The following is a 13,162-nucleotide window of genomic DNA, read 5'->3' as shown; positions in this document are numbered from 1 at the left end:
ACAAGCGTAACAGAAGATCACAAAGCTGTTAAGAGTTCAAACAACTTTGTCTGGTTGTTTTATATGTTGCTATGTACAAGTGGACATAGCAACTTGTATACTTCCAGGGACTGAATAGTATGTTTTCTGTCTTCCCATGTTTGCTAGTAACATGACCTATCTGTGTCTAAATGTTAGGAAATAAAGAGAGTTCTTACACAGTCTTGAAAAGTCTGGGTAAATATGGAATATTTTAGGTCTGGATAAATATTAGTAAAACACAGTTTTATATAAAAACAGTTTAATTGTCTAGATTTGGTTACCTTCTCCATGTTACGAGAGACATAATTCCAACAGTATTTTTTTGTCCTGATATATAAATGGCAGGTTTCATTTTTAATTTGCCACATCACAATTTCAATTTAACAATTTACTCATCAGTATTTTAGTTTTTGATTTCCAAACTGAATACACACTATTTAATAGTCCATAAAGCTACATAATTTGTAATTATATTACAAACGATTGATGCAGAAAGTGCTGCTACCTGCTTCTGACTTGTAATTATTATTTCCTGTGATTTGTAGTTGACTCAGGGGGAGTCTCTGGTGACTTTGTTGGACAACCGGACGTGGGCAAAACAGGGAATTGCTGAGGAATTTGACTACATTGGAAACGCCCAAGCCTGGAAACACCCACAAGTCAACGTCTTCGTCACACTGGTCCTCTTCATCGTCATGAAGGTATGAACAAAGTTGAGGAAGCTTTACAATGGTGGCATCACACTTCTGTAGAGGACTCTGCTGAAAGCGACAGCCCTAAAGCCGTTTTCACTGCGGCTGAAACTCTCATGTAGCTCACTGTAGCTCTGTGTTGGTCCAGAGGGTGCTGTGTTAACGCAGTGGCAGCAGCAACTGTTTGTATAAATGTTTGCACTGTCAAGACTGATTGATTGGTGACACTATAAACCAATTCAATTATTCCAGCACTCCATGTGTGATCCAAAACATTTAGGCATGGTACAATATACAATATAAAGTAGCGCAGAATAAAAAAAATGAAGTATGGCTTTAAGGATGCTTTACAAATAAACTGAAAAATGTGATTTATTTGCTTTCAATATTGAGTCTTTAGGCTGTAGTTACAGTTGCAAGCGTTTTCTCAAGGTCAAACCTGAACTCTAGTTTTCAGCTTTTGCAGATTCTCAGTCCAACTTCTCAGTCCACTTGAACAAATGATTTGTGTCCAAATTCACTGCTTAAAGCCTTGTATCTTTTAGATGTTCCCTTGATTTATTAATAGGTTATTACAAGTATTTTTAGGCAAAACTGATTCATTTACTATTCAGTAGTCTTAAGATGTTATTATAGCCCACATCCCACCTCCATTCATGCCTCCAGATCTTTCATTTTGCTTGTATCTAAAACTAAATTATTTAGTCTCCCTTTCTCTGTTCGGCACATATACTTCACTGCTCCTGTTTGAAGTATCCAACACAGTAGCTGTCACCTCTGGTTTACACATCTAATGTTGTTCCTCTTGTTTCTTCTATTTTAAAAAACATTTCCTTTCGCTTTCACACATCCTGCATATGATGGTTCTCACCCAAGTGATTTTCTCTTTGCATGTGGCCTTATACATTCATCATAAACTGTCCAGATGCTACAAAGTTTCCCACAGGAGGAAAAATATGTTTTCCTCCCATCCGTAGTTATTACCAGGCCTTTGCAGAACTTTCTGACATTTTAAGGAGGCAATTCAGCCTGTAATTCATCTGTGTTGAAGCATGGACAACATCTATCATTCCACTTCATTTTATCCCTGGCTGTATGTTAAGAGTTGTTGTCAGGCTGGAAGATGAACCTCCACTCCTGACTAAAGTCTGTAAACTTTCTCACAGGACTACCCTGTCCTTTATCTCCATGCACCTTTTTCTGCTGATTGAAAACATTATTGTAACTTAAAATAGAATAGAAATATCCTGTATTGTCCAACTGTGGAAAAATTATCCATTTATTTTTTTAGCTGCGTAACCCCAAAATATTTACTAATCTGGCGGCCCCTGTGAAATATTTCTGGAAGCACCACTGCAAAGGAAATGATGTATATAACACCACCTGAACAAACCTTGTTGAACAGTTGAGCATGTATTTGTTGCCATGCTCTGACTAATGTCCTCTCTCTATCTCCATCACCCTGACTCGACATGAAAACAAGGCTGTAATGGCTCGGTCTAATTACAACCTTTGGTTTTACTGGGTTCAGCCTGATGATTTTCAAAGGCGAGATTGCTCTCACTCCCGCTTCTTCTCTATAATGACTGGTTCTTTTATTGAACCTGGCAGCCATCTTGTCTTGATACTCCCTTTTTCATGCTGAAACTTATGAAACACTCTGTTTCCAGTGATGAATAGAAAAGGTGTGTGCACAGTTCTCCCATCAGCTTCAGCTCTGTTAACAGCTAGCAACTTGCCCTGATTAAGCTGTGACAGTGAAATGTTAGCACTTACTGTGAAGATGCTAGCTTCAGCACAGCTCATTGGTTAGCTGCTTTGTGCACTCTCAAAGCTGCTAACCAATTTGCCATTGTTAATAATTTGATGTTATTTTTAGTCTTGTGCTGTTATGAGCTCTCGGGGTGAAACGGGTATATTAATGCAGGTGTGTGTCCTCTGCTGTCTGTCTGAAAACAGCAGTGTGTGTGCCTTATAGTGTCACAGAGCTGACTGGACTGTAATTGGAGTGGGAATCGAGGAGGGGCTCCTGGGAAGAAGCACTGTCCTCTGAAAATGGTTTATACACACAGGATCATACAGCGCTTCCAGCTGATTGAGTATAAATGTCCTCCATGGTCTGTCATAACTGATACCATTGACATTTGTACTCTGTAGTTCTTGATAACTCAAGTAGTCTTACAGTTTTTTATGGTCACTTTTCTTTGACTTGAATAACAAAATGAAAATTCACATCTTATGTATATATGTGTATTATATATGTATGTAAACCTTCAGTGCAGGAGTTTTAACCACCAATAGTATCCAATCTGTAACATGACATTACTATAGTCGGGGTACTTTTTCCATCAGTGACTTATTAAAAATACATAGAAGGACATTAACAGCCTACAGGGATCTTTTCATTAGCTTATCTTGGATATAACCTTGAGCCACAGGGGATTTGTAGGCCACTATAAGTTTACAGACGTCAGAGTGGTTGCCATGGTAAGGACTGCTGTCCTATGGGGATGGAAATACACAGCCGGCAGCATCTTGTCACATTCACCTGTGTTTGAGTGGATGTTTCTGTGCAAACAAGCAGCTGGATCACATTACCCTGTCATCTACACCCTGTAGATAGCAGGGCCAGTAGCATGTGAAGTAACAGTGTGTGTAGGTATTTCAGCTAACAAGCTTCACTTTCTTTGGAATACTGCAGATATACAATGTCATTTTCATGTTTTTATTATTATTTTTATTATTATTTGTTTTTTTTATCAAGACTTCAAAGCTTTGTAAATCTGTCTCAGGGGTTTGATTATTGTATTCTTGATTATAAAAACTGCAAAGTTTTTGATCCATACTAAACAGCACATTAAATTTAGTTAAACTAAATGTGTGCCATAACTTTAATTAAAATCATCTCCTAGTGATTGTTTCAGAAAACACATTCAGCTGTTCTCAGTGTGAGTTACTTTGAATTTTACAAAATATTTAGATGGCCACATTCTCCACCAACTCTGGGTTTTTAATGCTGTCGGATAATATCAAACACCTACACAGTGACACTGTGGTGCACTTCTGTGATTCTCTCCACAGAACTCATGGCCTCAACTTTAAGTTTAAGCTTTTGTTATGAGTCCAGAGGTCCTTCAATACGCTCTCTTTCTCAATTGTGTTTCACTGTCTGGGTGGAAGAGCAACAATACGATGGAAAAGGGAGTCTGAAGAATCCAGCGTCTGCTTTATTTTCCCCATGAGGCTCATTTAGTGTAATCAAATGTTTGTGAGTCTGGCAGCATGGAGCTTTGATTCTCGTCACAGAGTATGTGTTATGGTGTGTGCTGTGGGGGTGTGTGAACACCTACGCACATATGTGTGTTTTCTCGAGGTGTGAAAACGGTAGCAGTTCAGGGTTACAGCAGGAGATGCATTACGTCACCATGGCAGCCGGCCTTAATTACTACTAACTATAGACAGAACAGAGGGTCCAGAGAGATGGAGGAGAGAGACGGAGCAATGAGAGTAATTAAAAAGTCTATTTGAAACCATGAGATTAATACAGCAATGTGAGTTGCCTAATAGTTTGTATAATAGTCCAATTCACATGCTGCACTTTGGGCATGTAAATGTTTAATGCGACAATGTCTCAATTTTGTGTGGCTTAGATGAATAAATGACATGCCCCATATTGAAGCAAGAAGTGAATTAATAAACCAAACTGACCTAAATAGTCGAGGAGTAATTTTAGATCATCTCACAGGCTGACTGTAGACAAAACATCACCTGCAGTTCTTTTAAGTTCATGGTGGAAATACAGAGAACTGGTGCTATGGCTTATGCAGCACCAGTTCTGGTCTTATTTTTGCTTTTTTTAAAAATACAATTTATGAGTCTGTCCTCCCACTTTTCTTCAAATAAAGTATACTAGGAAGCCCAGCTTTTAGCTGAACTTTAACATCATGTAGGCAGTGTAAGTCTGAGTCAGCATAAAATGTAGCACTATCTAATATTATTTGAGTCGTACTTCAACAGTTTAAAACAAATCCGTAAGATATAAGAAACTACAGACAGAACAGAGATGTGCCTAAAGCTGACTCAAACGGATTATGTCAGCCAGAGGATGATGTTTAAATCAGCAGTTCCTACATCTGACTGAATGTCCATAAGAATTAGTCAGGTATATTGTCCTCCCATTTTCTTTATATTAATAGTCTCATCAATAATCAACTTGACTTGCCCACCAAAATAACTTTATTTAGAGATAAATATACTCTAAAGATTTGGTTTAAGTTGTCAGCACATCACTATGAAAATTACCCCAAATGCTTATATTTCTGCTGCTGTTCAGCATAGCATGTTGAGAGGGTGGCCTTTATTAATTAGTAGCTTGACAGGAAAAAGGACTGAAACAGAAGAGCAGGACATGCAGTACTCGTCATGCTGCTGGGAATCAAATCTGTGACAGTTGCATCAAGGATTGTAGCCTTTATATATGGTTTGCTTTCTCTACCACTGATCCACCTTTTGCTTCATTTGTACATTTAAAGCAGTCATTGTTGAACCTCAAAATAATATTAACTTTGACTAACAATTGATTATGTATTCTAATCTTCTTAGTTGCATTTGCTTACTTCAGTGTCAAGGATGTAATGACTGATCATATATTAAAACTGATCAATACTGTGATCATTGAGTGGAGTTTGTATGAATATTAACGAGGTATCTTATGTAATATTTGTGTAGCTGACTTTATGGACTAAATCTGTTGGTACTTTTAAACACAGGTCCACCTACATGTGTGGACATAGAGCAATGCTTACACATTGTCAGCGCTGACATTTCCCTTTTCTTGCCTAATTAGCTGTCCTTTCCGCTTGCCTGCTGTAGTGTCAGCCAATCGGTGAAGCTCATTACACAAGCTTTATTTCAGGGTCTTTGTCAAATGGAGAATGAATGTGACAGTTCAATCTAACCTCGGCAATAAACCTCGCATGGCTATCATGTTTGGGTACACTGCATAGGACTTGGATATCTAATTGAAATGCCACCCTGTTCTTTCATTTTATGTCTTTTTTCACAATTTTTTTTCTTTCTCTTTAGTTTTGGATGTCTGCCTTGGCCACCACCATCCCTGTGCCCTGTGGAGCTTTCATGCCTGTGTTTGTCATTGGTAATGAACAATTAACAAAATGTGTTTTAGAACAGTGAGCTCCAGTCTGTCTTTTTGGAATAGGTGAAGTTAGACTGTCATTTAGGAAGTATAATCAGCCCCATCAAAGACTTGGTTCAACAGATGAAACAGGAGAGAGATGACAAATTACACAGGATGTTTTAAAAACTCTTGTTACAGCATCAGTTTATCATATCAACTTTTTGCTTCTGGTTCAACCAAAAGAAAGTAGTGACTGAGAGGACAGCCCTTTTCCTAAAAGCAATAAAAAACCCATTATAATTGTTCAGAACTATTATGGCAGAACCCTGATTGGGTCCTAATCGTAATAAGAAAACTCAGTAGAGTCTATCTCCTTTTTGGTAAAAGTCTGCAAAATGTGACGATATTAAGACACACAATGATAGTCTGTGTTTTTCTAAGATATCAGCATATGTGAATATTTCATATCAACTATAAAAATACTGAGAAATATGAGTATGGTAAAGATTTTTATACAATGTAATTAAAATGCAAATGTGGTGAGAAATATATTTCCTCTCCAAGCAAGATAACCCTGAAAGTAGATCATAAAAGGCTAACATAAGTTTCCAAAAAGCCTAAGATGACATCACAGAACCATATATGTACAATTAAAAGAGCCTTCTCGAATTTAACTTTAATAGAGGTGTACAAGGAAAAAAAATATGGACAGATGAGTCAAAATTTGAAATATTTGGACACAAGAATAAAGAGCATGTTTGACTAAAAGCATCATTCCAGGAAAACAAACTTATACCAACTGTGAAGTATGGCAGAGGAAGTGCTATGGTTTGGGTCTGCTTTGCTGCAGCAGGTCCTGTCTATCATCACCATCATAGAATTCACCATTAATTCAGTTGTGTATTAAATAGTACTTGAGGGAAATGTGAGAGCATCTGCAATCAGAACTGGATCCTGAAACATGATTATAACCCAAAACATTTTTGTTTTAAAGGGATAATATTTGATAGGGTGACCTAATTTGTTTTTAGTCTAGTTGTACAAATCAGTATTAGAAAAGTAAACACTAAAAACTTTCATGTGTTATTTATACAATTTTAATCAGCAAAATGCCCAGTATGTTTTTAAGAAATACGTTTCTACCAACTTAAGCCTCCTACATCCATCAGATGGGGTTTATAGTCTTATCTTTTTACCCCAGTTGTAGCAATCAGAGCTTTGCAGAATTACTTTACACCTAAATCTACACCTTTCACTCCTGTTGTATCTCTTCTAGGGGAGATGTAGCACTGCAGAACAGAATGTGTTAAATGTAGTTTTTATAGTTTGGAACCAGGTGTAGTCATTCCATTGTACAGAAATTCAGGTTTATTACCTCTCTACATGTAGGCAGAAACCCAAGGTCTGACTGTTTGTATCTTCATCCGTGTGTCCTTGTGATTTGGCCATTGTAGGAGCAGCTTTTGGTCGTCTGGTTGGAGAATGCATGGCAGCCTGGTTCCCAGATGGCATTCACTCTGATGAGTCCATCTATCCCATAGTGCCAGGAGGCTACGCTGTTGTGGGTATGTTGAACACTCATTAATTTATTACTGGATAACTTTTCTTTCTTCTTTTCTTTCTGGCAATACTTTTGAAGTATGAATGTCTGATTTGGTCTATTTGTAGCATTCATATAGTTTTATTCTTATTAGGTTTGAGCTCCCAGCTCAAGATCAAAAGTTTCTGATGCACCACAAATAAAAAATCATGAGACAGTATGAGAATTGAACATAATTTGGAACAAACTTCCAGAAAACTGTAAAACAGCTGAAACACTGACTTCTTTTAAATCTCAACTAAAAACCCACCTGTTTAGAATTGTATTTGAAATGTAATTAATTACAAATTTATTGATGGAACTTGACTTAATGCTTTGTTTTGATTTTTGATTCTATGTTGCATTGTGTTTCTGTGTTTGTAATGATGTAAAGCACTTTGAAATGTCTTGCTGCTGAAATGTGCTATACAAATAAAATTTGATTGATTGATTGATAATGGAAACAAAAATGACCCAAGAAAATCAACAAAATGCAAAAGTACTTTTTTGAAATCATAACACAATCATCACTTGTTGGTGAAGTTTATTAGCAAAGATTCAATGTGTTTTTTATATAGATAGATAGATAGATAGATAGATAGATAGATAGATAGATAGCATTTATTGTCATTGAACAGAATTCAACGAAATTTCCATTGCAGCTCCCGTGCAAAAGGTCAAATATATACAGTATAAATAAGCAAACACACAATAATAATAATAACAATATATACAACTAAATTAACTAAAGGCACTCAACCACACCAAAGAAGTAGCAGCAGGTCCAATTATGGCAAAGTACAGATAATGTGACAGTGCAAAGTGCAGAACAATATGGCCGGGTGGGGGATATGTATGTGTGACTGCGAGGTTATGATATGTGTGGGAGGGGGGGGCGGCAGGGAGTAATGGCTCTGACGGCTGTGGGGAAGAAACTGTTTCTCAGTCTATTTGTTGTAGTCCGTATATTCCTGTACCGCTTGCCTGATGGCAGCGGCACAAACAGTCTGTGGCCCGGGTGGCTGGAATCCATGGCTATGGATCCAGCTCTCTTCTTGACCCGGTCTGTGTAAATGGAGTCCAGGTCTGGGAGGGGGCATCCCACAATGCCTTGTGCTGTTCTCACCACCCGTGTCAGTTGTTTCCTCTCCAGTGCTGTGCAGCTACCATACCACACAGTCATGTTGAGGCAGAGGATGCTCTCGATCATCGCCCTGTAAAAGTTCATGAGCAGCCGTGAGGAAAGTCCAGCCCGTCTCAGTTTCCTGAGGAAGAAGAGCCTTTGTTGTGCTTTCTTCACCAGGTGGGAGGTGTTTGTGTTCCAGGAGAGGTCAGAAGTGATGTGGAGGCCCAGGAACTTGATGTTGTCCACACGTTCCACCACTTCTCCATCTATGAGAAGGGGAGTGTGATCCGTCCTCCTGGACCTTCTGTAGTCCACAATGACCTCCTTGGTCTTCCCTGTGTTCAGCACCAAGTTGTTGGTGCAGAATCTCCTCTCTGTAGTGGGTCTCGTTGTTGTCTGAAATGAGACCCACTACTGTTGTGTCGTCCGCGTACTTCACGACTGTGTTGGTGGGGTGGATGGCCACGCAGTCGTGTGTAAACAGGGTGAAGAGAGCTGGGCTGAGCACACAGCCCTGCGGCGTGCCTGTGTTGAGGACCAGTGGGGACGATGTTGAGCCACTTATTCTCACCACCTGAGGCCTGTTGGTGAGGAAGTCTCTGATCCAGTGGCACAGTGAAGCGGGCAGCCCCACCTCAAGTAGCTTCAGCACCAGCTTGTCTGGGATGACGGTATTAAATGCTGAGCTGAAGTCTACAAATAGCATCCTGACGTAGGTGTTGGGATGCTGCAGATGGGTCAGGGCTGTGTGCAGAGTGATGGAGACAGCATCCTCTGTTGACCGGTTCGCTCTGTAGGCGAACTGAAGGCTGTCCAGGTTTGCGGGGATGAAGTCTCTGATGTACCTCAGAAGAATCCTCTCAAAGCACTTCATGATCACCGGGGTCATATACTGTAGATGAGTAGTAGAAATGATTGATTTTACTCTTTTTTTAAAAACAATAATTACACATTTACAATAAAGTTGTGCGTGTGATGAGATCCAGTGTTGCTGCGGTCCTACTTGTTGACAGCAGTGCTGATTACGCCTCTGCTGCAGCCTCGGCGCCTGCTGTTTTTCTTTTTTTTTTTTTTGGGCTGATGCTGTTGTGCCATGCTGTAGCTGATAACTCAGCCCTTTGCAGGCCCAACATTCTGATGAGCCTCTTTCATCTCACAGCAGAGCTCGCTCTAAGGACTGAGCATTAGGACGGGTGGAGAGAGCAGCAGCAGCATTTATCTGAGGGGAGGGAGGCAGACACGGCTTAATTAAGTTATGGGAAAGAACAATGAAACCTGCTGGTGCGAACGCTCCCTTCTAGCATCTGTTTGTTCATTCCCTCCTTGTATTGCTCTCTTTAATTCTCTCATTCTCCACTGTTCCTCTTTTTTCCACTGTTTAAATTGGACTCATCCATTTTCTCTCTGTATGAAGACTAATTCACACCATGCTGCTCTGTCTGTTTAGTCCCAGATTTTATACAACTCTTTATACATCACTTTTAAGAAAGAAATAAAAAGGGGTTAATGCAGAGATTTCCCTCAGTATTAAATTAGATGCATGGGTCTTTTTATGCTTTATGGGTGTATAGGAAAAGAATGTGAATTTATTTAGCTGAGCAGAGAGTTAGAAGAAGAGTTTTAGATCTGATAACAACTGAATGCCTGAAAACTGATAACAAGAGAATGACTTGGAATGGTTGATTAAGCACATTAGTGTTTGCTTTTTACGTTTCTTGGTTTGGTGTATTATTTTCATAGAGGTGTACCAATTTGTGATATTTTTAAACATCTTCTTAGGACCGTTTTGATCAGAGATTGCACCAGGCTTTTTTGTTGTCTATCATTTTGACTGACGGGGTAAAATAAAATCAGTTATAAATTCAATTTTTACCTGTCAGTTTTTAAAATGATGATGACAAATTCAATTACATTTGTTTTTCATTCAGCCTAATTAATATTCAGAACAGACAATCCACATCTTGCCATCACACATCAAGTAGACAAATGCATGTTTAAAACTCACAGTGACGAAAACCCACTGTCGCCTCAACTACTACATATAAACAATTAAATTAAATGATTGCACTTAAATTATTCCCTTCCTGTCCACCAGTAGTCCAGCTACACCAGTCTCTAACTGGGATGCTCTCTAAAGCCACTCCAACACGCTCAGCTCTCAGCTCCCAGCTGATTTTTTTTGAGTTTTTTGATTGATAGATTTAGTTTCCTCCACGATGTACTGTGTACAAAATTTAAAACATCTACCCATCTGCACCAAGGGGTCAGAGGTGAGAATTGCAGTTTGTCAAAATCACACATAGTTTTCTAGCATTCTGAAGTTTCCAGCAACATTTCATAAATCCATTCAGAAAATATTCAGTTAACACGACCCTTGGTGTTCCAGAGCTTACCGTGACACTGCGAGTTACCTGTTCTGCTGTCTCCCCATCTACAGGTGCTGCAGCCTTGTCAGGAGCGGTCACCCACACCGTTTCAACTGCGGTCATTGTGTTTGAGCTGACTGGTCAGATCTCCCACATTCTGCCGGTGATGATAGCTGTTATACTGGCCAACGCCGTGGCTCAATCTTTGCAGCCGTCGCTCTATGACTCCATTATCAGGATCAAGAAGCTGCCCTACCTCCCAGAGCTGGGCTGGGGTCATCATGAGTATGTACACCTTAATATATTGATGAAGAGCCTAAAGCAAATATGAAATAGCACCTGTCTTTTAAAAAATACTCTGTACAACTACAGTAAGAAACTACATTTACTTAACAGTGTACATCTGCTTCAAATTTGCCAAACATTTTTAGAGCAGTGTAAGAGTCCTGTCAGAGTGTAATCCTGCTGTCCACAGACAGGTGGAGCTGTTTTCAGTCTTCAGACTAGTACAGCATTTATTCCTCATTTTATTAATACACCCATAAAAACAGTAGCTTGAAGATGGTTTGACTTGAGGGCAAATTTGTTTTTTGAACTTTGGTCTGATTTGATTTCAAACAGTGAAGGACAGAAAACATGTATTTTTATTACCAGAGTGGCTGGTATCTGCTTCCAATTTGGCACGCTTATCAGCTTCCTGCAGACATTTGTCACACAACTCAAGTTCCAGAGAAACACAAAAAGAATGTCTTTATAGATAATGATGAGCATATATATAGGATATTATTTACAATTCTAACATTATTACATAATTATTTCACAGAAAGGGTTGGAAGGTTCAAACATGAAATTATCCATTTTTGATGGAGGTACAAAGCACATGTAAAGGAACACTTATATAATGGCTGCTCTGCAACACATCCAGCATGTACATTTATCAACATTTATTTTCTAGGAAGAGAATTAGATTTTTTTTCTTCTAGACAGCATTGCAAAGTCAGGTATTTGAATCACATACAAATTTGACTTTACACAGTTTCTATATGTTCATGCATATCTTTTTCAATGGCTTAATATCATACGTTATTCAAAAAAATAACTTCCAAATGTAGAAACTATTACAAAACCTTTCTCATCACAGCTCACTTGTCACCTCTACTTTTCTAAACACTTTTTCCACCTCACCTCAGTGTGAAACCTGAGCGTTGCTGCACCTTGTTGTCGTCGATTAGGCCATGTATAACTCGTCACTGCAAAAAAAGGAAAAGTTACAGAGTATTCATTTAATCAGGATTCCAAGGTTATTTAGCATCTGTTGGTGTTATTGAGGAAACCAAGTGGAGCAACCTTTCAGGTTATACAGTTTATACAGAATGCAAGATATCTGATCAGATTCTATTACATGGAAACTTGGTTGAATTAAGAGGAAAAACAATTGGATATCTTCCACCTTTGACACCTCAAGGGAAATTTACCTTGGCAGCTGCTGTGGGCAGTTCCGAGGCAAGCACTTACATTATTCTCTCTCATCCACATGCAAATTAAAACGCTGTCAGCAAGCACAGTGCAAAGAGGAAACTTTCTTTAAGGCCTTTTTCATATTTGCGGATGATACAGTTGACTGGTGCTAGAAGAACCATTTCGCTTTTTAAAAAATAAGGAGACAAAATTGTTTTTTTTTTTTCATTTTTTAGTCCTAGCATTGAGAAGTGAATTCTGAAATGTTTATGTGAAAAGTAAAATGGTAATTTTTACATAGTTAGGAGAAATACACCTAAAACCTTCTAATAAGAGGCCTTCTAATGTTTGTGATATTTAAATTTATTGCAAAATGACACAATACAATACATATCTGACCAATTATGTCTCTCATTAATGTGACTTTGGTTTAGTTATTGTAAGTGACCTAAAACAAGAGATGTTTGGCCCAATTTAGCTTCAGACGATAAGAACAAAAAGCTGCATGTGTGTTTTTCTTCATCTTACATCTGAAGCTGAACTATACATACATAATTCATAGTGAACATGCTTCTGAAATAGTGAAAATACAAATAATTCAGGAAACTAATTTAAACCTGGTGTTTTTTTATAGTTTTAAAACTATAGTCATTTGCTCTGTTTAGGGGTTTTGTTCTTTGACAATACACACTGTAATTTTACTTGCAGTTATTTTCTTCTTCCTGTGCTCTAATATACAGAAGTTTATTGATAGGTTTCCTTCATCTTCCTAAGAGGCCTCCT

The 13,162-nt window shown here is 38.5% G+C and overlaps 1 protein-coding gene across 9 annotated transcripts in view; it reads left to right on the top strand.

Annotated features, from left to right (window-relative positions):
• Positions 1 to 13,162, top strand: part of LOC111611959 (chloride channel protein 2-like) — a 118,608-nt gene that overhangs the window by 72,567 nt on the left and 32,879 nt on the right. For all 9 annotated transcript variants that reach the window (XM_023351110.1, XM_023351109.1, XM_023351113.1 and 6 more), the window contains 4 exons: positions 567 to 722; positions 5,799 to 5,868; positions 7,305 to 7,415; positions 10,993 to 11,206. In XM_023351110.1, the coding sequence (XP_023206878.1) occupies positions 567 to 722; positions 5,799 to 5,868; positions 7,305 to 7,415; positions 10,993 to 11,206 (551 nt within the window). The remainder of the gene's footprint in view (positions 1 to 566; positions 723 to 5,798; positions 5,869 to 7,304; positions 7,416 to 10,992; positions 11,207 to 13,162) is intronic.

This window comes from Xiphophorus maculatus, chromosome 18 (genome assembly GCF_002775205.1).
Source record: "Xiphophorus maculatus strain JP 163 A chromosome 18, X_maculatus-5.0-male, whole genome shotgun sequence".
Taxonomy (NCBI): Eukaryota; Metazoa; Chordata; class Actinopteri; order Cyprinodontiformes; family Poeciliidae; genus Xiphophorus; species Xiphophorus maculatus.
Note: the sequence above shows the minus strand (reverse complement) of the source record. Positions and strands in the feature narration are given on the sequence as shown.